At 38.2% G+C, this 24,173-nt stretch overlaps 2 protein-coding genes across 2 annotated transcripts in view; one reads left to right on the forward strand and one right to left on the reverse strand.

Annotated features, from left to right (window-relative positions):
* The window catches only part of ATP10D (ATPase phospholipid transporting 10D (putative)), a 122,062-nt gene extending 107,913 nt beyond the window's left edge, over positions 1 to 14,149 (forward strand). Inside the window, 2 exon segments of the mRNA XM_047797955.1 lie at positions 2,377 to 2,564; positions 12,911 to 14,149. Of these exon segments, the coding sequence (XP_047653911.1) occupies positions 2,377 to 2,564; positions 12,911 to 13,241 (519 nt within the window). The 3' untranslated portion in view covers positions 13,242 to 14,149.
* Positions 14,150 to 17,162: 3,013 nt separating this feature from the next.
* Positions 17,163 to 24,173, reverse strand: part of CORIN (corin, serine peptidase) — a 109,281-nt gene continuing 102,270 nt past the window's right edge. The window contains exon 18 of the mRNA XM_047798095.1: positions 17,163 to 17,560. Within this exon, the coding sequence (XP_047654051.1) occupies positions 17,384 to 17,560 (177 nt within the window). The 3' untranslated portion in view covers positions 17,163 to 17,383. The remainder of the gene's footprint in view (positions 17,561 to 24,173) is intronic.

A 24,173-nucleotide genomic window follows, 5' to 3' on the forward strand; every position in this document is an offset into this window, starting at 1 on the left:
CTCGGGTCTGGATTGGCCCCATTTTCTTTTCTGCCCTTGCCTTGTTCGTGGTCTCCCAAGTTCAGCCTCTGCTGACAGATTTCTATTTCCTTGGCTCCAGAGGCTCTAGCAAGAGGAGAAATATTTCGCCAAGATTGTGCCTGATGCTGAGTGTCCGCACTAAGAGAAGCGGAGTAAAAGCTGGGTGCCAAGAGCAGTGACTGCTGTGTGTAAAGGGTGAATCATTAAAGAATTGTCACACCAGGGGAGGCTAGTACTCATGACCTTGGGAGGTCACTTGTCAGTAGGAGTTGACTATTCTGAGAATTTGAATTGGTTTCCCTTCACGCCTTTGCTCACCATCTCATTGCCACCTCTCCCATCTCCCTGGTGTTTTTTTTTTTTACCCATTGTCCCATTGATTTAAATGTGTCAACTCCATCGAGTCACATCTCACTTCCCAAAAGCACATCTTGGAAGGAAAAAATTTCAGGCAATAGGGCTCTGTGGGAAGGAAGGACAGTTGAGAAAGAAAAAAAAAATCATTGTTTTAGAGGATAAGAATTGAAATTAAAGATTTAGCCAGCATTTTCTGAGCATTTTGTGCATGTTTACAGAAAGTGAGCAGTCTCTGTGACTCTCGTTAAGACATCTGCCCTGGGGAAGTACGTTGCAAGGTGAAGAGGAAATCGGAGAAAATTGGATCTTGCTTGAAAATGATAGCCTTAGAAAATAAAAAAAGATTAATAAAGCAATGCTTCCCCTGAAAGAGTAACATGTACCACATGGTATACACAATGACTTTGGGTGATACTGTACATGGCTCTAAATAATACTGCATAACCTACCATATAACACGAGGGCAATTCTCTTTTGTACATTGCATGACATCAAAATAGCAGCCTGTTTGGGGCTGTTATGTTTTATCGCAATAACTCTTGCTAATTTCCCTTCATAACAAACATAGGTCAGACCCCAGACTCTGCACTGTTAATGACAGGTAATGCTGATAGTACATTGAAAGTAGTGATCTGCTTTTTTTTTTTTTTTTTTTTCCTGTCTTTTTGCCATTTCTCGGGCCGCTCCTGTGGCATATGGAGGTTCCCAGGCTAGGGGTCTAATTGGAGCCGTAGCTGCCAACCTACGCCAGAGCCACAGCAACGCAGGATCCGAGCCGCATCTACGACCTACACCACAGCTCACGGCAACACCGGATCGCTAACCCACTGAGCAAGGGCAGGGACCGAACCCGCAACCTCATGGTTCCTAGTCGGATTCGTTAACTACTGCACCACGACAGGAACTCCTTGCTTTTCTTTCTAAATAAAGTTATTAAAGAGTGGGACAGTTTACAGCAAAATGTTAAGAAAAATAATAGTGCAAGCTCTATGGAGATATGAAGGTGAATAAGTTATAGTGTGATACAGGGATTTACTTCTTGCTCATGTAAAGTTACTAAGGTTCCAGACAGCTCTAGAGAGGTTGTCCTCTGAGGGGTGGCTCTGTCACCCAGGCTGTGTCTTGTCACGATACCACCTGGAATTATCCCCAAGAAGAACTCCTTGGTCAACATGGAAAGAAAGGAGACAGCATGGAAAATTGCACAGCAGCTGTTCCTTGCCTCTGACTTGAAAGTTTTACACATCTTTTCCATTCACACTTTATTCGTCAAAGCAAGATGTGTGGCCATGCTGAATTTCAGGGGGGTGGAGAAATACAGTCCTCCCATATGCTTGGTTTTAGGTTTTTTTTAATCTTTTTAGGGCCACACCCACTGCATATGGAAATTCCCAGGCTAGGGGTCACATCGGATCTATAGCCACCCACCTACGCCACAGCCACAGCAATGCAGAATCCAAGCTGCATCTGCAACCTACACCAGAGCTCATAGCAGCACCAGATCCTTGACCCACGGATCAAGGCCAGGGATCAAACCCAGGTCCTCGTGGATGCTAGTCAGGTTTGTTAACCACTGAGCCACGACAGGAACTGCCCAAATGCTTATTAGGGGAAGAGAATGAGAAAATGATGGGTCGCAGTAATGTCTACCACCTCCTTAAAGGAATAAAGTTTGAGGTTCACTGGAGTAATGAAGAAACAGACCAATGAGTGACTCTGAAAACAGTAAGGAGAAAATCCAAACAATGCAAAAGAACCAGTCATCCACATGACTTTTTGGCAGCTGACTTAGCTTTATAGGTTTAAACAGTGATATGAATTATTCACGAAGATGCTCTTGGCTTATCTCTTCAATATTTGGCATTTTGCTCACCAAGGTTTGTTAACAGCAGTCACCCACTGCTTACATGTGACAGCTCTTCAACAGAGCAGATTTTGCCAGGCTGCAGAACTCTCAGAGAGAGCTTGTTCATTTCCCCTGCTCTTCTTGTTTTGCAGACTTGGATCCACATGCTGGTCATCGTTGGGAGCATCTTGTGTTATTTTCTCTTCGCCTTGGCTTTTGGAGCCATGTGTGTAACTTGCAACCCACCATCCAATCCCTACTGGATTATGCAGGCACACATGCTGGATCCAGTGTTCTACTTAGTTTGTGTTCTCACAACCTGTGTTGCTCTTCTGCCCAGGTATGGCATTTGTATTTTCATCAGGAGAGTAAGTGAAATCATAGGCTTAGAATTTTTTTTTTTTTTTTTTTTTTTTGCTTTTTAGGGCCACGCTTGTGGCATATGGAGGTTCCCAGGCTAGGGGTCTAATTAGAGCTGTAGCTGCCAGCCTACACCACAGCCACAGCAATGCTAGACCCAAGCTGCATCAGCAACCCACACCACTGCTCACAGCAATGCCAGATTACCCCACTGAGCAAAGCCAGGGGTCAAACCCACATCCTCATGGATACTAGTTGGGTTCATTACTGCTGAACCACAACAGGACCTCCAGGCTTAGAATTCTTTAAGCAGCTACTGAGAGTGGATGGTACACCATCCTGTTGAGGAATAGAGAAGTCTGTCTGTGTACTTGTTAAAATACTGGTTTTTAACTCTTTTACCAGAGAACAGAAATGGCTTAAGCAAACGGAAAGCTTTATTTCTCTCTCAAGAAATGTTCTGGTCTGGTTGATAGTCCATGGGGATAGGACAGCATTGTTTCATCCAGTCTTGGTCGCTGCATCCCTTTCTCACTGCCTGCATGAGGCAGAAAGAGCAGATGGGAAAGAACAGTTTTCTAGCCTTCCTCTTTTTTGTTCTTCTTTGTATTGGCATGATCCAGATGTGGCACATCATTGCTCACATCCCATTAACTAAAACCTGAGTATGTAGACTCTGAGTGGCTAAAAGCAGGAGGTTTCTAAAAAGAAGGGGAAAAGGGGTACTAAAAGACACGTATCAGTCTCTACTACAGTCTGTAAGCACTGAAGACTATACCTCCCTTCTTTGATTTCACTTATTTTTCCCATTTTAATTGAACTCGATGTCTCATATTGCATAGGATGGAAATGGGCAAGAAGTATGCATGGGTTTATAATCTATAGATTCTTTGAACTCTTTAAAGTTCTTCCTCTCTATAGTTTTATAAAATCTGTTTAGCTAGAAACACTGTAAGCAAATAGTTGTGCTCCCCTTTTAAACATAATAGGAGCATCACAATGGCAATTTCATATTATTGTCTAACAGAGTTGACAAATTAGCTCACAGGTCAATTTGGCACACTGCCTGTTTTGTAAATAAAGTTTTATTGGGACACAGACATACTCAGTAATTTACTTACTATCTGTGGTTCTTTTGCACTATGACAGGAACACTGAATAGTTCCAATAAAGGTTACCTGACTTGCAAAGCCTGAGATATTACTATCTGACCGGCTGGACAAAAGTTTGCCAACCCTAGTCTGTAACACCATCATAAGGCATAATGGACACAAACCCTTTGTTACTGAGTCATTCTCCTTTTATAGTTGTATACATAACAGTAGGACTGTTAACCTGAGATGCTTCTGTAGTGTTCATTCTTATTACCAGCTTTCGGATTGAAAACTGACAGATGAACTTGTAGAATTTATGAAGAAATAATTCCCCAAAAGTTAAAGCCTGAAAAAAAAATACCTCCAAGAGCATTAACAGTACAGTTCTGATAGTGATGAGCTGAAAAAATGACCCCCTAAAACACATCAACACCCTAATCCCTGAAGGCTGTTAATGTTTTTTTTTTGGGGGGGGGGGCATTTTTTAAAAGTTTTCTTGTAGTTGATTTACAGTGTTATGATAATTTCTGCTGTACAACAAAGTGACTTAGTTATACATGTACATACATCCATTCTTTTTCAGATTCTTTCCCTATATTGATTATCACAGAATATTGGTTAGAGTTCCCTGTGCTATACAGCAGGTCCCAGTTGGTCAATCATTCAATACACCTCAGTGTGTATGTGCCAATCCCAAACCCCAGTCCATCCCTTCCCACATTATCTGTCCCCTTTGGTAACCATAAGTTTGCTTTCAAAGTCTGTGTCAGTTTTTGTCCTGCAAATAAATTCATTTGTATCCTTCTTTTAGATTCCACATATAAGTGAAAGCATGATGTTTGTCTTTCGCTGTCTAATAACTTCACTGAGTATGATAATCTCTAGGTACATCCTTGTTGCTACAAATGGCATTATTTCCTTTGTTTTTATGGCTGAGTAATATTCCATTGTATATATATACCACATCTTCTTTATCCAGCCCTCTGTCAGTGGACATTTAGATTGCTTCTTTGTGGTAGCATTGAAAATAGTACTGCAATAAACATTAGGGTACATATATCTTTTCAAATTACGGTTTTCTTTGGATAGATGCCCAGGAGTGGGATTGCTGGATTGTATGGTAATTCTATTTTTAGTTTTTTGAGGAACCCCCATACTGTTTTCTATAGTGGTTGTGCCAATTTATATTCCAAAAAACAGTGTAAGTGTTCTTTTTTCTTCTTGCCTCTTCAGCATTGATCGTTTGTAGGCATTTTGATGATGGCCATTCTGGCTGGTGTAAGGTAGTACCTCATTGTAATTTTGATTTGCATTTCTCTGATAATTAGCAATGTTGAGCATCTTTCGAGTGTTATTTGGCAATTTGTATGTTTTCTTTGGAGAAATGTCTCTTTAGATCTTCCCATTTTTTTGATTTTTTTTTTTTTGATATTGAGCTGCATGACTTGTTTGTATACTTTGGAGATGAATCCCTTGTCAGTCACTTCATTTGCAAATATTTTCTTCCATTCTGTGGGTTGTATATTTGTTTTGTTCATGGTCTCCTTTGCTATGCAAAAGCTTTTAAGTTTAATTAGGCCCCATTTGTATATTTTTGTTTCTATTTTCATTGCTCTAGGGGTTGGATCTCTGAAGACAATTGTTGTAGTTTATGTCAGAGTGTTTTATGTGTTTTTCTCTAAGTGTTTTATGGTATCCAGTCTTATATTTAGGTCTTTAATCCATTTTGAGTTTATTTTTGTGTATAGTGTTAGAGAATGTTCTAATAGCATTCTCTTAACATGTAGCTGTCCAGTTTTCCCAGAACCATCTTTTTGAAGAGACAGTCTTTTCTCCATTGTATATTCTTGCCTCCTTTGTCATAGATTAATTGACCATAGATGCTTGGGTTTATTTTTGGGCTTTCTGTCCTGTTCTGTTGATCTGTATTTCTATTTTTGTTTCAGTACCACACTGTATGATGACTGTAGTTTTGTAATATAATCTGAGGTCAGGGATCCTGTTTCCTCCAGTTCCATTTTTTTTTTCCCTCAGGATTACTTTAGCTATTCAGGGTATTTTGTGTTTCCATAGAAATTTTAAAAATATATGTTCTCATTCTGTGAAAAAGGTCATTGGTGATTTGATAGAGATTGCATTGAATCTGTAGATTGCCTTGGGTAGTAGTTATTTTGACAATATTGATTGTTCCAATCCAAGAGCATGGTATATCTTTCCATCTGTTTGTGTCATCTTTGATTTATTTCACTAGTGTCTCATGGTTTTCAGAGGTACAGGTCTTTTGCCTCTTTAGGTAGGTTTATTCCTAGGTTTTGTTTTTTGTTTGTTTGTTTTTTGGGTGTTTTTTTTTTTTTCGGTGTGATGGTAAATGGGATTGTTCCCCTCATTTCTTTTTCTGATCTTTCATTGTTAATGTATAGAAATGCATGGGTTGCTATGTATTAATTTTTTATCCTGCAATTTTACCAAATTCATTGATGAGCTATAGTTTTCTGATAGCCTCTTTAGAATTTTCTGTGTGCATATCATCTGCAAAGAGTGATAGTTCTTTTATTTCTTGTTCTTCTCTAATTGCCATGGCTAAGACTCCCAAAATTTTGTTGAGTAAAAGTAGGGCAAGTGGACATTCTTTTATTGTTCCTGATCTTAGAGGGAATTCTTCAGCTTTTCATTGTTGAGAATGATGTTAGTTGTGGGTTTGTCATATATGGCATCTATTACGTAGAGGTAGGTTCCCTCTATGCCCACTTTCTAGAGGGGTTATTATCAGAAATGGATGTTGGATTTTGTCAAAAGCTTTTTTGCATCTATTGAGATGATCAAGTGGTTTATATTCTTCAATTTGTTAATGTGGTGTATCACACTGATTGATTTGCAGATATTGAAAAATCCTTGCATCCTTGGGATAATTCCCACTCGATCATGATGTATCATGCTTTTAATGTATTGCTGGATTTGGTTTGCTAGTATTTTGTTGAGGGTTTTTGCATCTATGTTCATCAGTGATATTGGCCTGTAATTTTCTTTTTTTGTAGTATCTTTGGTTTTGGTATCACAGTGATTTTGGCCTCTTAGAATATGTTTGGGAGTGTTGTTTCCTCTGCAGTTTTTGGAAGTCTCAGAAGGATAGGTGTTAACACTTCTCTAAATATTTGCTAGAATTCTCCAGTGAAGCCATCCAGTCCTAGACATTGATTTCTTGGAAGCTTTTGAATCACAGTTTGAATTTCAGTACTTCTGATTGGTCCTTTCATCTTTTCTTTTTCTTCCTGGTTCAGTCTTAGAAGATTGTACCTTTCTAAGAATTTGTCCATTTCTTCTAGGTTTTCCGTTTTATTGGCATATAGTTGCATATAGTAGTCTCTTATGATCCTTTGTATTTCTGTGATGTCCATTGTAATTTCTTCTTTTTCATTTCTTTTTTCTCTTTAAAGGCCACACTTGTGGCATATGGAGGTTCCCAGGCTAGGGGTCAAGTCAGAGCTGTTGCCACCAGCCTACACCACAGCCATAGCAATGCTGGATCCGAGCCATGACTGAAACCTATACCACAGCGCATGGCAATACCAGATCCTTAACCCACTGAGCAAGGGCAGAGATCAAACCCACAACCTCATGGTTCCTAGTCAGACTTGCTTCCACTGCTCCACGATGGGAACTCCTCCTTTTTCATTTCTGATTTTAATGATTTGAGCCTTTTCCCTTTTTTTCTTCAAGAATCTGGCTAAGGCTTTATCAGTTCTTCTCATCTTTTCAAAGAACCAGCTTTTGGTTTCACTGATTTTTTTTCTTCTGTTTTGTTCATTTCTTGTTCATTTATTTCTGCTCTGATATTTATTATTTCCTTCTACTAACTTTGGATTTTGTTTGTTCTTTCTCTGGTTGCTGTACATGTAAGTTTAAGTTGCTTATTTGATGTTTTTCTAGTCTCCTGAGGTAGACTTGTATTGCTATAAACTTCCATCTTAGAACTGCTTCCGCCACATCCCGTAGGTTTTAGATCATTGTGTCTTCATTGTCATTTGTCTCTAGGTATTTTTTTTATTTCCTTTTTGATTTTTTCAGTGATCCATTGGTTATTTAGTAGTGTATTATTTAGTCTCCACATGTTGTGTTTTTTTGCAGTTTTTTTTCCCTCTTGTAGTTGATTTCTGGTCTTAGCATGTTATGGTTGGAAAAGATGCTTGATATGATTTCAATTTTCTTAAATTTACCAAGGCTTGTTTTGTGGCCCAGAATGTGATCTATCCTAGAGAATGTTCCATGTGCACTTAAGAAGAATGTGTATTCTGCTGTTTTCAGATGGAATGTTGAAAGTCCGTTAAATTCATCTGGTCTAATGCATTTTTTAAGGCCTGTGTTTCTTTGTTGATTTTCTATCTTGATGATCTGTCCATTGTGGTAAGTCCTCCAATATTATTATGTTATTGTCAATTTCTCCTTTTGTGGCTGTTAGCAGTTGTCTTATATATCGAGGTGCTTCTACGTTGGGTGCATCTATATTTACAATTGTTATATCTTGTATTGATCCTTTGATCATTATGTAATACCCTTCTTTGTCTCTTGTAACCATCTTTATTTTAAATTCTAACTTGTCCGATACGAGTATTGCTACTCCAACTTTCTTTAAATTTCTGTTTGTATGGACTATCTTCTTCTATCCTCTCACTCTCACTTTGTATATGTCCCCAGAACTGATGCAGGTCTTTTTTAGACAGCACATATATTGTATCAACTCAGCCAGTCTCTGGCTTTTGGTTGGAGCATTTAGTCCATTTACATTTAAGGTAATTATTGATACATATGTTCTTATTGCCATTTTAATTGTTTTGGATTTGTTTTTGTGAGTCTTTTTTCTTCCCTTTCCCTTTTGTTCTCTTGTATTTGATGACTATCTTTAGAGTTGTGTTTGGATAGATTTTTCTTTTTTGCATGTGTATCTATTGTAGATTTTTGGTTTCCAGTTACCATGAGCTTTTGATATAAATCCCTCTCTATACACACACACACACACACACACAGTTGTTTTAAATTGTTTGTCTCTTAACTGCAAATGCATCTCCAATATTCTGTATTTGTACCCTCCTCACTGTTGCTAGTTTTTATCTCATATTTGTGCGTGGATGATTTCCTTTCTTTACTTTATGTTTGCCTTTACCATTGAGCTCTCATTTGTATTTTTTTCCTTTTTTTTTTTTTTAGGACCACACCTATGGCATATGGAAGTTTCTGGGCTGGAAGTTTAATGGGAGCTGCAACTGCCAGCCTATCTCACAGCCACAGTAATGCCATATCTGAGCCAGTGCTGCAGCTTGCAGCAACACTGGATCCTTAGCTCACTGAGTAAGTCCAGAGATTGAACCTGAATCCTCATGGATGCTGGTCAGGTTATTATTCTGATGACCCACAACAGGAATTCCCTCATTCATAATTTTATTGTTCCTAGTTGGGGCCTTTTCTTTTCCACTTAGAGAAGTTCCTTTTTAATTGTTGTAATGCTGGTTTGGTGGGTGCTGAATTCTCCTAGCTTTTGCTTATCTGTAAAGCTTTTGACTTTTCCTTCAAATCTGAATGAAAGCCTTACTGGGTAGAGTGTTCTTGGTTTTAGATTTTTTTTTTTCCTTTCATCACTTTTATATTGTGCCACTCCCTTCTGGCCTGCAGAATTTCTGCTGAAAAATCAGCTGATAACCTTATGAGGGTTCCCTTGTATGCTATTTTTGCTTTTCCCTAGCTCCTTTCAACATTTTCTTTATGTCTTTAATTTTGGTTAGTTTGATTAATATATGTCTTGGGGTATTCCTCCTTGGGTTTATTCTATATGGTATTCATTGTGCTTCCTAGATTTAAGTGAGTGATTCCTTTCCCATGTTAGGGGAGTTTTCAGTTATTATCTCTTCAAATATTTTCTCCATCCCTTTCTCTCTTATCCTCTGGCTCCCCTATAATGTGAATATTGGTGCATTTAAAGTTGTCCCAAAGTTCTCTTAGACTGTCCTTATTTCTTTTCATTATTTTCTTTATTCTGTTCCATGTCAGAGATTTCCATCAGTCTGTCTTCAACCTCACTTATTAATTCTTCTGCCTCCTGTATTCTGCTATTGATTCCTTCTAGTGAATTTTTATTTCTGTTACCGTGTTTTTTATCTCTGCTTATTTAATCTTTAAATCTTCTATTTCCTTGCTAAATGTTTCTTGTAATTGATTGATCTTTGCCTCCTTTTTTTTTGTCTTTTTGCCTTTTCTAGGGCCACTCCCATAGCATATGGAAGTTCCCAGGCTAGGGGTCTAATCTGAGCCTATGCCAGAGCCACAGCAATGCAAGATCTGAGCTATGTCTGCGACCTACACCACAGCTTATGGCAACACTGGATTCTTAACCCACTGAATAAGGCCAGGGATCAAACCTGTAACCCCATGGTTCCTAGTCAGATTTGTTAACCACTGAGCCATGATGAGAAATCCCTTTGCCTCCATTTTTTTTTCTGAGACCTTAGATTATCTTTAATATCATTATTCTAAAGTCTTTTTCATGTAGGTTGCTTATCTCTACTTCACTTAACTGTTCTTCTGGGGTTTTGTCTTGTTCCTTCACATGGCTCATATTTCTCTGCCTTTTCATTTTGTAAAGCTTTTGGTGTGGTCTCCTTTTTGCAGGCTACAGGGTTGTAGCCTCTCTTGCTTTTTGTGTCTTCCCCTTGTAGGTGAAATTGATACAGGGACTTGTGGCAGGCTTCCTGATGAGAGTGTCTGTTGCCTGCCCCCTGGTAGGTGGAGCTAATTCTTTTTCCTCTGGTGCATGGGGGTTTTTCTCTGAGTGTGATTAGAGATGGATGTGTGCCAGGGAGGACTTTACATAACCTGTTTGCTGACGGGTGGGTCTGTGTTCCCACTCTGTTTATTGTTTGGCCTGAGGCTTCTCAGCCCTGATGAGTAGGGCCAGATTTTTCCAAAATGATAGCCTCCAGGAGAGCTCACACCAATGATTATTCCTGAGACCTTTGCCTCCTATGTCCTGCCCCCACAGTGAGTCATAGCTGCCCCCTGCTGTCCCAGGAGACCCTCTAAGACCCACAGGTCTGACCCAGATTCTTACAGAGTCTTTGCTTTGCCCTGGGATCCAGTGCACATGAAACCCTGTGTGCATCCTCCAAGGGCAGAGTCTTTTTCTCCCCAGTCCTGTAGAGCTCCTATACTCCAGCCCCACTAGCCTTCAACACCAAATGGTACAAGGGCTGCTCCTCTAAATTCCAGATGCCTAGGCTCAGGAACCTGATGTGGGGTCTTGAACTCACACCTGTGGTAGAGCTTCTGCAATTCAGTTATTTTCCAGTCCTATACCCAGTGGGTATAGGATTGCTGATATTGTGAAAGTACCCCTCCTACCATCTCATTGTGGCTTCTTCTTTGTCTTTGGGTGTAGGATATCTTTTTTGGTAGCTTCCAGTCTATTTTGTTGATTGTTGTTCAGCAGTTAGTTGTGATTTTGATGTTTCCATGAGAGGAGGTGAGCTTGAGTTCTTCTCCTCTGCCATTGTGTTTCTCTCTTGGAGGGTGGTTTTTTAGGGTTTTTTCTGCTCATGTGGTAAAAAAGGAATTTGTAGATATAATTAAGATAAGGGTCTTGAGACAGAGAGGTTATCCTGGATTATCTCTGTGGGCTCTAATGCCATCACAAGTGTCTTCATAAGAGAGAGGCAGGGGGATATTTGACTCAGACAGAAGAGGAGGAAGCACTTTGGCCATGGTAGCAGCGAGCCCTTGGTCACAAGCCAAGGAATGCCAGAAGCCAGAAGCAGCAAGGAATGAATTCTCTGGCACCTTTAGAAGGGAACTGGCCTTTCCACCACCTTGATTTTTTTTTTTTCAGTGAAACTTATTTCAGAATTTTTGGCTGACAGAACTGTGAGAGAATAAGGTTTTGTTGGTTCTAAGCCATCAAATTTATGATAATTTGTTACAGCAGCCATAGAAAACTAATACAGACTTTGATATCAGGAAGATGGTACTGATATTTTTAGGTACTGCTACTACCTAAAAATGTAAAAGTGGCCTTGAAATTAGATGATGGGCAGAGGTTGGAAGAATTTTAAGACACATGATACAAAAATACTGTATTCCCTTAATCAAGCTGTCAGTAGAAATATGGACATTAAAGTGCCTGCTGATGAGAATTCAGAAGAAAAGTAGGAAGCATGGGTAAAGAAAGCCATATCATTTTAGAAAATACATGAATGGTCATAAACAGGTAGTTGCTAGAAATATGAATGTTAAAGGCTCTGCTAGTGAGGTCTTCGAAGGAATGAGTAACAATTTACTGGAATTTGAGGAAAGCAGATTTTTGCAGTAAAGTGGCAGAAAACTTACTTGAATTATGTTCTACTGCTATGTGGAAAGCAGAATTTTTCAAGGATGAGCTTGGATATTTAGCCGAGGAGTTTCCTAAGCAAAGAGTTGAAGGTTTGTTCTGGTTTCTTCTTGCTGCTTATAGTTAAACGTAAGAGGAACGATGGAGGGAAGTACTGTTAAGTACAAAGGAACTAGATTCAGGAAATTCTCAGCCTATCCATATTTCAAAAGTTGTAAAAATTAGAAGATTGGCTATTGAGAAGATTGGCTATTAGAAGATTGGCTATTGTACTAGAGAGAAGGCTAAGAGTTTGGCTGGACAGCCTTTTGCTAGTGCTGAAGAGACTAGGGGTGTGACTCATTGATCCTCTCAACCATCTCAGCAGCCACCAAGAAAGGAGATGGGATAAACAGGAAAGATCTATGGAGGACCCTCTATTTTATGGCATAAACACCTATGACATACACTGGAGACCCACAAGGTTTTTGAGACTTCTATAGCAGCATAATTATTGCCAGCTTGGACTGAAAGGGACAAGTTTGTGGTAATTTGTTATAATAGCCACATGGTAGGAAACTAACACCTAGCATTTAAAAACATACTTATTATGCCAGTACTCTGTGTGTTGTATATTATCTCATCTAACTTATCATTAAGCCTCTGATGCAGCTCTATTGGTATCTCTGCTTTTACATATTTATTTTCTCAGTGCTTTAAAAATATTAATTTAATATTGTTATTATCTCTACTTTATAGTTCACTTTTCCTCCCACTTTACCTCAAGACGGGCCACCAGATCCTTTACATTTTCTAATTGGTATTTCTTGTGTTCCTTAATGCATTTGAAGTGAATGTAATTCTGTATTGCTTCTTGTAATCTAGATTTATATACAGAGTTCTTCAGGGATCCCTGTTTCCATCTCCAATTCTGAGGGCTAAGCACTTTGACAGACTGACTGCCGAGGAGAGGAAGGAAGCTCTCAAGAAGTGGAGAGGGGCTGGAAAGATGGATCCAGTGACATCTAAGTGTGCTGACTACTCAGCTGCCAAGTCAGAGAGAATACCCATTTCGGACCCTCCTGCTGTCTTTACAGTGATGTCTTCAACTTCTTGTGTTTTTGAGCATGGAAACTTAGCTGTATGTGAAACTGCTATAGACTCAGACTCCTCTAAAACTAAGGTCTCAGGGATGGCTGGACCCTCAAACAACTGAAAAAGTAGGATACCCTCCTTGGAGTTCCAAGTGTTCCTTCAAGTGTGGAATGGGGACTTTGAAGAGGCTCCTCTACCAAGCAAGAATGACTTGGATTTTTCCTTAAGGGACAAGAGCATCTTGTTCTTGAGCTCAGAAAAGCTAAAGTGATGACCTTTGCTGTATGTTTGTACATACATTTTTAAAGGAGGTTAAAGTTGGGCCTGTACAGAGTTTAAAGAAGTGAAATATTTAATTCAGAATCAAATGCTTTTATGAAACTTTTTGGATTTTTGTGAAAGCATTTTAATTGCCTTAGAAATGCAGACATTTTCAAGGAGATTCATTTGAGACAAATATTTATTTTATTTTCTGCTCATTTCAGTGTTCTCCCAAGGTGGAGCCTTCATTCGGAAGGGGCACCGGGGGTCCCAGGGGTCCACAGAGATGTGTTCTCTCCGCTTCCAGTCAAAAGAAGACTTTATGAGGTCTGCCTCTGTGCAAATGTTGTCAGTTGAGAAACAGATACAGAATGTTGGTAAGGAAGACAGAATCAGTCGAGTCTAGAACCCATTTGGCAATTTCCTGTATTCTAAAACTGACAATAGCCTGATCCAGATGAGACAATCAGTTTCAAAGAGTCTTCAGGAGACCATTTGAGGGTTTGTAGTCTTGAGAGTACCCTACAATTTTTCTGGTTGTGCAGCCTCTAAAAATGAGATATTGTGTAGTGAGACTGATACAGGTGGTTCTCAGGAATTTTCTATGACGTTCTTAGAAAAATTAATATTTAATACATTTTAGGACAGGAATGGCTATACCAAGTTAATTGCTGTTACAAATCATGTATGCTGGCTTTGGTTGGAACAAAGAAACCAGTTGCTACCCAAACTGCCAGGTATTATTATAAAATCATGTATTCTTGCTGAGTTCTTTTAAAATTTTGTATCTATTCATCTGAAAATTGTCAGCCCTCCAGAATTCCCTTTATGAAATCCCCATGCTAATGTTCCGTGTCTATATCAAGGTCATCCCAATGACTATTCAGCTATTATTCTCAGGGCCTACTCTTCTATCTGCTGCTCCTTTCCTGGTCTCACATTTTCAGTAGCCTTCTTATATTGTTGCAGATGGTCTAGTTATACAGACTGTTTTATACAGACTGATTTTAGAACATTCAAAATCCCACATGGCTAATGGAGGTAGCTTTCTGCTTTCTTACAATTTTTTTTAAAAAAATAAACTGTTTAATAAGCAACATATACAAAAAGCTGTCATCACTCGTATAGGTATTCACCAAATGCAACAATAATTGGTACCAGAACTCAGAAGGAAAATCCCAAAGCATACCTTTTACCAGAATATTTTTTGACCTTATATGGAAAATCAGTGATGTCATATTATCTGTTATCTGCATAGCAGCTCGCATGCATTCCTTGAGAACACCATCTTGCTGATAAATAAAAATTTAGGACATATTTACTTGTAAATACAGGATTCGAATCTAAGGATAAAAAGAATGAGTCCAAGAGTTAAGAAAAAGTTCAGTGTCCAAGATATAAAGTGTCTCTACACATGAGTAAAGAAAGGTCTTGAGTCTTCATGTTATGGGTTCAAAATCTCCTATCCACAATTGTACAATCCCAAGACCTCTGAAAACTGAAAAAGTTTCGTAATTAGGCACAAATTCAATGTCTTAAATAGAGGTAAGTCTGTTTATTTAACAAAATTATTCATATATTTCACCACAAAAATATGAATAGATTTTATTAATGGGTGCTAAACTTTTTAATATCATGTCTTAAACTTTGTTTTTTGCTCTTTAGGGTCATACAGCATATGGATGTTCCCAGGCTAGGGGTTGAATAGGAGCTACAGGTGCTGGCCTACACCACAGCAACGCAGGATCTGAGCTGTGTCTTCGACCTACACCACAGCTCATGACAACACCAGATCCTTAACCCACTGAGCCAGGGATCAAACCCACAACCTCACGGTTCCTAGTCAGATTTGTTTCCACAGCGCCATTATGGTAACTCCTAAAAATATTTTTAAATTCTGAATTTTGAAACCCATCTGGCCCTCAGGGGAAAGAGATTTTGGATCTGTATGAAGCTTTTAAAAGGTCTCATTTACAAGTGAATAACTCTTACATAAGTTGCACAAGCTGTTGTGGTCTGTTGCACGTTAGCATTCAGCGTATTTCACCATGGGGGAACCCAAATTTGCTCCTAGTAGCCAAGAAAAATTAATTAACAGTATACATTTTGCAACATAATTTACCCCAAAAGATGTATTAAAGAATTAGTTCAGATTCCCAAAATGTGCTTTAGACATTAAACATCCTTGCACTCTTACCAGGGCTAAAGTTTTCCTTGGACAGTCGATGAGTGAGCTGAGACTTACAAGCACCCTCTGATTTCAGACTAATCAGAGAGCTGTCATCTAACATAAAAGACCATATTCTTGTTAAGAATGAGGTATAATACAAGTCAATTTTGATTGGTGGGGAACCTGGGTGCCAACTAGTTGTAGTGGGAAACAATTTCCTGGGGCTTGTTTCCATCTTTTATATCCATTAAAAAAAAATTATGCCTTTATATTTGTATTAAGGGTTATTTAAAATACACTATGTACATTTCACTGAACGTTAAGTTGTCCATAAGTTGTTAGGTACCTATAGTTCTAACAAAACTGATGCATATTCTTAAAGGTTCGTACAGTTATGACTACAATTCAGCTGCTGGATTTTACATTCTCAGTAGGCTTATACAGAACAAGAGATGAATAACGTGAAACATGTCAAGACCACTTTTTGAATGTTCTATATGCACACACATACAGAAGAGTACAAAAAGATGTATAAAATTGCAGGTGGTCTCTGGAATGCTGAAGCAGTCCAGGTTGCTGGTGGATGGAATCCTACTTGTTCAAAAGGCTTCTGGATGTTGCAAAATAGATGCCTGACTAATTCAATTAGGTGGGTATGAAGATTGGTGTTTTGAAGCTTTTTAGTGGGGAAAAATACTTTAATCACTAATTACTTCTGAAATGTATGTGTGTAAAGTAGCCTAGGACTTAAAAGCATCTTTAAATTTTGTTTTACTTATCAATGGGAAGAACTGGCAATACCGGATACTGAACATCTTTCAAGGAAAATTATAAAATGTTTTACTCCATGCAAAGTTTTACTGTGCTTTGAGATACATTTCCGTGATTTTATTGGTATGGATGAACACAGGAAAACTGGAAAATATTTAATTAGAGATGGGGTGCAATTTAATTTTCTTTTTTAAAAAATTGCTTCTCACCACTCTAAAAGCAAGTTCTCCTTTGGCAAAGTTTGATCTCAACTTCACTGTCACACAGGCAGAATGAAATAGTCGCCACACATATTTCCCTAGTTGTTGAAATCTCACTTGGCCAATTGATACATAGTGAACAAACCCCAGCTCAGCTATAGGAAGGTTCTATGGAGACTTGTATAAAATTACAGCCTTGATTTAAATTCAGAATGGGCGGTCCTCTAATATCAGGTGCTACTATTGATGTCAGAAGAGTTTTGGGCTTGGTGTGACTTGCTATTTCAGCTACCTAAATGGATGCTCTGAAGTCTTCTGCAAGCTCTCAGAATTATGCAGACTTTAGAAGAGTAATGGTAAATAACTTAAGCATGTAAATTCTCTTGGCTTTCAGTGAATCAAAAGCAAGTCTCCAATGTTAATATTGAAATTTGCTACTAGTCTATTGTGCTTGAGAAGCAAAAGCTGGCAAAGATTAGTTAGCCTGGATATCACTGTCCTTTTTGTGGCAAGACAAAAGAGAACTTTCTCTAACATTTCACATTACAGTCAAGGTTAGGTCTGCCTGGCAAAAGAACAAGCCGTTTTCCTTTGTTTTTGTTTTTTGGGTTTTTTTTTTTTTTTTTTTTGAAGACTTTCCTTGAACTTCAAGTCAGAGAAAACTGAGATTGAAAAAAAAAAAAAAAAAGCCGAATAAAATTAGACTAAGACAAACATGAACATTTGCAGTGCGAGGAGAAGCATCCCTGTCCATGAAAAGTGCTTCTGTACAGCTCTCTGCAGGAAGTTCGCCACTGTCTAAAAAGCCATTTTCTTTGAGTATCGCTGGCAAGTCTCTCTCTGATCATCTTTGGAATTAGTTTAGGAGAAAGGTGTGGATGTATATTTGCCTCTCAATCCATCCACGAAGTATGTCACATTGCTATAAACTCCAGGCCCCAGGACTTTGGAAAAGCAGACGGAGCCCCATGAAGTTAAACCAAATAATGTCCATTGTCCTCCAGGCCGCTCACACACAAGAGGCCCACCACTGTCACCCTGTAACGAAGAGCACTGGATGTTAGTCACTGGCATTTCAGAGCCCTCATGGTTGGTAGCCACGCTATCCAGAGGGTAGAATAAAGCCAAACCCAGCTTAACCAATAGGTTGAAAAATTTCATTGAAGCTTTCATTGTCAACCTGTGGAGGGAACATGCTTTCCACTTAAATTGACTTTCTCTTTTTTGGCCACGCCCCAAGCATGCAGAAACTACACAGCCAGGGACTGAACCTGCGCCACAGCAGTGACAATGCCAGATCCTTAACTCCTGAGCCACTTAGGGAATGCCTCAAATGAACATTTTTAAACCCTGATCTTTAAAAGAATAAGGATGGTTTGGAAAAGAACTATTTATTTTTCTCCCACAAAATCAGAGGACTTTTGTCATTTCTTGCACTTAAAGGTCATAAATTTTTAAAATTTAGTGTATCAGAACTGATTCTCTCCTAACTGGTCGCATTCTTTAATTCTGATCCATTTTATAAATGTAGAACATACCCTAAATGCAACATTTAAGGATTGTTTCCCCACCAGGAAAAAAAAATGCTAGAAAAGTATTCTAAAATAAGTCACTACCTTCAAGACTCTTGCTATGTGAATAAATGGATTAAAGTAAAACACACTCAGGGACCACTCACTGTATTTCTTAATATCAAAAAATTAACCATGCTTGGATAGAAAATACATAAGAATTACAGTATTTATAACCTACATTTTGTTTCACTTGCATAGAGGCTTTGTTCCTGTTGTTTTCTTTTTTTTTTTTTAGAACCGCACCCAAGGCACATGAAAATTGCCAGGCTAAGGGTCATATCCAAGCTGCAGCTGCCCGCCTGCACCACAGTCACAGCAACGCCAGATCCTTAACCCGCTGAGTGAGGCCAGAGATTGAATCCACGTCCTCTTGGTTACTAGTGGGGTTCGTTTTCTCTGAGCCACATTGGGAACTCCTCACATGCATAGAGATTTTAATTCTTGATATTTAAGTTTTAGGTATTACAATTGAGTTGTATTCACTTTTTTGTTTTTTGGTTTTTTTTGGGGTTTTTTAGTTGTTGTTGACATGTAATAGACCCTGTGGCTTTCAAAATGCTAGTATTTGCTACATCTGAAAAGATGGTAATAGAGGTGTATCCTGCACGGCCTCAAAAGAGAAAGCTTGATACCCTAGAAAACAAGTATGTGAACTCATGGCAGAAATTTACAATATGCTTTGCCCTGCAAGAATTTCAAAGGTGGAAGATAATTTATGGTTCCCACTTGGTAATGTTGGAGAATAATAGTAATCATGTTTACTGATGCTCTCCTAAACACTTTCCCTGTATTAGCTCATTTAATCTGCATGAAAACCCTCCATGGTAATAGTAATAATTATTATAATTATTATGACATGTTATACTTTATATAAATATATCATAATTATCAATCTATTTTGAGATAATAAAACTGAAGCACAGTTCTATGTTTATTAGCAAAGCTAATATTTAAACCCAGTCAGTCGAGTGCATAACTCCAACTCTATAACTACTACGCTGTCTTGTTTCTTAGAAATGTTAGTGAATAGAACTGCTATTAAAGCAAAATTGACTTTGATTGTGTTTATAGTTTTATAGAAGTGTTGATTGTTTAAGTGAAAAATAGTTGAGTTACAAGATTGTGTTTCAGGTGTACAATAGAGTGATTCAGTTTTTTTTCAGATTACTTTCCATTATAGGTTATTTTAAGATATTGACTATAGTTTCCTGTGCTATACAGTACATTTTTATTGCTTATCTACTTTATGTGTAGTAGTTTGTATCTTGTAATCCCAAATTCCTAATTTATCTCTCCCCTATCCCCTTTCCCCTTTGGTAGCTATAAGTTTTCTATGTCTATGAATCTGTTTCTGTTTCATATGTAGATTAATTTGCATTATCATTTTTTTTTTACATTTTTAGCGCCACACCCACGGCATATGGAGGTTCCCAGGCTAGGGGTCTAATTGGAACTACAGCTGCCAGCCTACACCACAGCTCATGACAACGCCAGATCCTTAACCCACTGAGCAAGGCCAGGGATCGAACCTACAACCTCGTAGTTCCTAGTCAGATTCATTTCTGCTGTGCCACGATGGGAACTCCAATTTGTATCATTTTTTAGATTTTACATATAAGTGATATGAGGTGTTTTTCTTTGTCTGACTTACTTCACTAAGTGTATAACCTTCTCGAGGTGCATCCATTGCTGCAAATGCCAACATATCATTCCTTTTCATGGCTGAGTGATGTTCCATTATACCATATCTTCTTAAGCCAATCATCTGTCGATGGGCACTTGGGTTGTTTTCATGCCTTAGCTGGGGTGCATCTATCTTTTTGAATTAAGAGTTTGCATTTTTTCTGCATATATGCCCAGGAATGGGATTGCTAGATCACATGGTTGCTCTATTTTTATTTTTTTAAGGGACCTCCATACTGTTCTCCATGGTGGCTGCACCAATTTACATTCCAAACAACAGTGCAGAAGAATTTCCTTTCCTCCACACACACTCCAGTATTTCATTTGCAGATTTTTTGATGATGGCCATTCTGACCAGTGTAAGGTGACACCTCATCGTGGTTTTTTATTTGCATTTCTCTCATGATTAGTCATATTGAACATGTTTTCATGTACCTGTTGGCCATCTGTATATCTTCTTTGGGGAAATGTCTACTTAGGTCTTCTGCCCATTTTTGATTAGGCTGGGTTTTTTTTTTTTGATATTGAGTTGTATATGTATTTTAGAAATTAAGTCCTTGCCAACCATATCATTTGCACATATTTTCTCTCATTCTGTAGGTTGTCTTTTCACTTTCTTAATGGTTTCTTTGCTGTTCAAAAGGTTTTAAATTTGATTAGGTCATATTAGTTTATTTTTGCTTTTATTTCTTTTGCCTTGGGAGACTGATCTAAGAAAATACTGCTATGATTTATGTCAGAGAATGTTTTGCCTATGTAATCTTCTAGGAGTGTTATGGTATCATGTCTTATATTAGGTCTTTAAACTACTTTGATTTTATTTTGTATAAGGTATGAGGGAATGCTTTAATTTCTTTGATTTGTATCTGTTCAGCTTTCCCACCACACTTGAACAGACTATCTTTTCTCCATTATATTCCTACCTCCTTTGTTGTAGGCTGATTGACCCCAGGTGTGTGCACTTATTTCTGGGCTTTCTATCCAGTTCCATTGTTCTCTATTTCTGCTTTTGTACCAACATCATGTTGTTTTGATTACTGTAGCTTTGTAGTATAGTCTGAACTATGGAAGGGTTATGCCTCCAGCTTTGTTCCTTTTCCTCAGGATTGCTTTGGCAATTCTGGGGTGAGTGTTTGTGTGTGTGGTTTCATATAAATTTTTGGATTATTTTTTCCAATTCTGTGAAAAATGCCATGGATATTTTGATAGGGATTACATTAAATCTATAGATTGCTTTGGGTAGGTAGTATGGCTATTTTTACAGTCTTCTTCTAATCTAAGGGCATGGGATATCTTCCCATTTTTTTGAACTATCTTCAGTTTCCTTTACAGTATTTTATAGTTTTCAGCATATAGGGCGTTCACCTCCTTGGCTCCTTGGTTAAGTTTATTCCTAGGTTTGGCTTTTTGGGGGGGTTGTTGTTGTGAAAGCAGAATGTAAGGGTTATAAATAAAGGAGTCTTTGAAGGACTAAGAGGTTACTTTCATCTGGAGGGAAATACAGTGTCCCCTTAAGAGTGTCTAACAGAAACTGAGTCCTGATAACTTCTTTAATTTTGTGGGAATTCAGCACTGTGTTTTGAGCTAGGCTTAATAAGGCAGGTGGACATCTGTCAGTTGGAAAACAAGAGGTGTGAGGGAGCAGCAATTCAAAACAAAAGAGAGATTAAAGCTAAAGTCAGAGTTTGATTTTTTTTTAAATGTCCTCTTTTCCTCCTTGTAATATTGGGCTTTAGGTCAAAGTTTGTGTTGGTTTCAATGTTGAGCTCCATGATCTGCAGACCTTAACAGAGGACCTGTGGCTTCCAGTGTGTCCTGTTGATGTAATTAAGGAAGATAATGAGAGTTCTGGTGAATAATCTTGTTCCAGGCCTGGTAAAAAGTACACTTGGGTTTTTTTTTGTAACTGGAGGTGTGTTAGCCAGCATCTGGTATGTTTTTTAAGGTACCCAACAGTGCTGAATTCCTACCAAATTAAAGAAGTTATTGGGACTCAGTTCCTGTTAGACATTATGATATGAACATGCCTGTGTGTGTGTTGGACTTTCACTTCTCTTTCAAAGAATCACCTTCCTTCCTCTCCCTTTAGCAGTTACCAAGAGATGAAGTGGCACTGGTTTTTGGTAGACCTCCAGATCATGATGGCAACAGGGAGAAATGTATCCACATTAATCATTGCTAATAGGATAGTGTAGTGACCAAGCACTTGGATCCTAAAAGCCAGACTGCCTGAGTTCATATCTTTATTCTACCACCTTAATACTAAGTGATATGAGGTAAGTTACTTAACCCTCTCTGGCCCCACATCTTCTTGGTCTGTAAAATAAGAAAAACACAGGTACTACCACAAGAGATGATTGTGAGAGTTGAGTGAGTTATTAGAAAGTGTTTAGAAGAGATCCTGGAACACAGTAAGCACCACCTGAGAGATGTTAACATTCACATAGCTGATGTTCATTACGGGCATATGCCAAACACCATATACAGATATGCTGAAAGATGAGGCCTTTCAGATACATTAACTCATTTAATCTTTGTAATATCCTGCAAATTAGACAATAAGTCCCATTATTTGAGAGAAAACTTTCTAGAGATGTGGAAGAATTTATCCAGGTCATATCTGCCAGAGATGGGATCCAACCCAAATCTTTCGGGTTACAAATCACATGTATTAAGCCTAACACAATGCTGCTTCCTAAAATACTTTTTTTGGGGGGCTTGAACTAGCAAACTAGGCCTCTGGCATGGAAGGCAGGGATTCCTCTACCACAGCCCACCTAAACTAGATAACATGTGGTCAGGGAACAGAAGGGAAGGTGACTCAATGAAACGTCAAGCTCGTTCTTTGAAAAGATCAACAAAATTGATAAAACTTTAATCAGACTCTTCAAGAAAAAAGGGAGAGGGCTCAAATCAATACAATTAAAAATGAAAAAAGTTACAATGGATATCATAGAAATGTAAAGGATCATAAGAGACTACTATAAGCAACAATATGCCAATAAAATGGACAACCTAGAAGAAATGGACAAATTCTTAGGTACAATCCTCCAAGACTGAACCAGGAAGAAATAGAAAAGATGAACAGACCAATCACAAGTAACTGAAATTGAAACTGTGATGCAAAAACTTCCAGCAAACCAATGTCCAGGACCAGATGGCTTCCCAGGCAAATTCTATCAAACTTTCAAAGAAGTTAACATCTATCCTTCTGAAACTATTCCAAAAAATGCAGAGGAAAGAATACTTTCAAAGTGATTCTACAAGGCCACCATCAGCCTTACCAAAACCAGACAAAGATACAACAAAAAAAAGAAAACTTCAGGCCAATATCACTAATGAACATAGATGCAAAGTGAATCCAGTAACACATTAAAGGATCATAACCATGATAAAGTAGGATTTATCTCAGGGATACAAGGATTCTTTAATATCCACAAGTTAGTGTGATACACCACATTAACAAACTGAAGAATAAAAACCATATGGTCATCTCAATGCAGGAAAGGCTGATGACAAAATTCAACATCCATTTATAATAAAAAACTGTATAGAAATGGGCATAGATGGGTACCTGCATCAACATAATAAAGCCCATCTATAACAAACCCACAGCTAAAAATTATTCTCAATGGTGTAAAAGCTGAAAGCATTTCTTCTAAGATCAGGAAGAAGGCAAGGATGTCCTATTCTGCCTTTTTTGTTCAACATATTTTTGGAAGTCCTAGATACAACAGAGTAAGAAAAGGAATCCAAATTGTAAAAAAAGTAAAACTATCACTGTTTGCAGATAACATGATAGTATACCTAGAAAATACTAAGGATACTACTGGAAAACTACTAGAGTTCATCAGTGAAATTCACAAAATTGTAGGATACACAATAAATACACAGAAATCTATTGCATTCCTGTACACTAACAACAAAAGATCAAAAAGAGAAAACAATCCCACCCAACAGCCAAAAGCCAATCAATCAATGGAAAAATGGGCAAAAGACCTGAATAGACTGTTCTCCAAGGAAGATATACAGATGGCCAACAAACACATGAAAAAATGCTCAACATCGCTGATTATAAGAGAAATGCAAATCAAAACTACCATGAGATACCACCTCACACCAGTCAGAATGGCCATCATTAATAAATCCACAAATAACAAGTGCTGGAGAGGGTGTGGAGAAAAGGGAACCCTCCTGCACTGTTAGTGGGAATGTAAACTGGTACAGCCACTATGGAGAACAGTTTGGAGATACCTCAGAAATCTATACATAGAACATCCATATGACCCAGCAATCCCACTCTTGGGCACATATCCGGACAAAACTCTACTTAAAAGAGACACATGCACCTGCATGTTCATTGTAGCACTATTCGCAATAGCCAGGACATGGAA

Source organism: Phacochoerus africanus, chromosome 10, assembly GCF_016906955.1.
Source record: "Phacochoerus africanus isolate WHEZ1 chromosome 10, ROS_Pafr_v1, whole genome shotgun sequence".
Classification (NCBI taxonomy): Eukaryota; Metazoa; Chordata; class Mammalia; order Artiodactyla; family Suidae; genus Phacochoerus; species Phacochoerus africanus.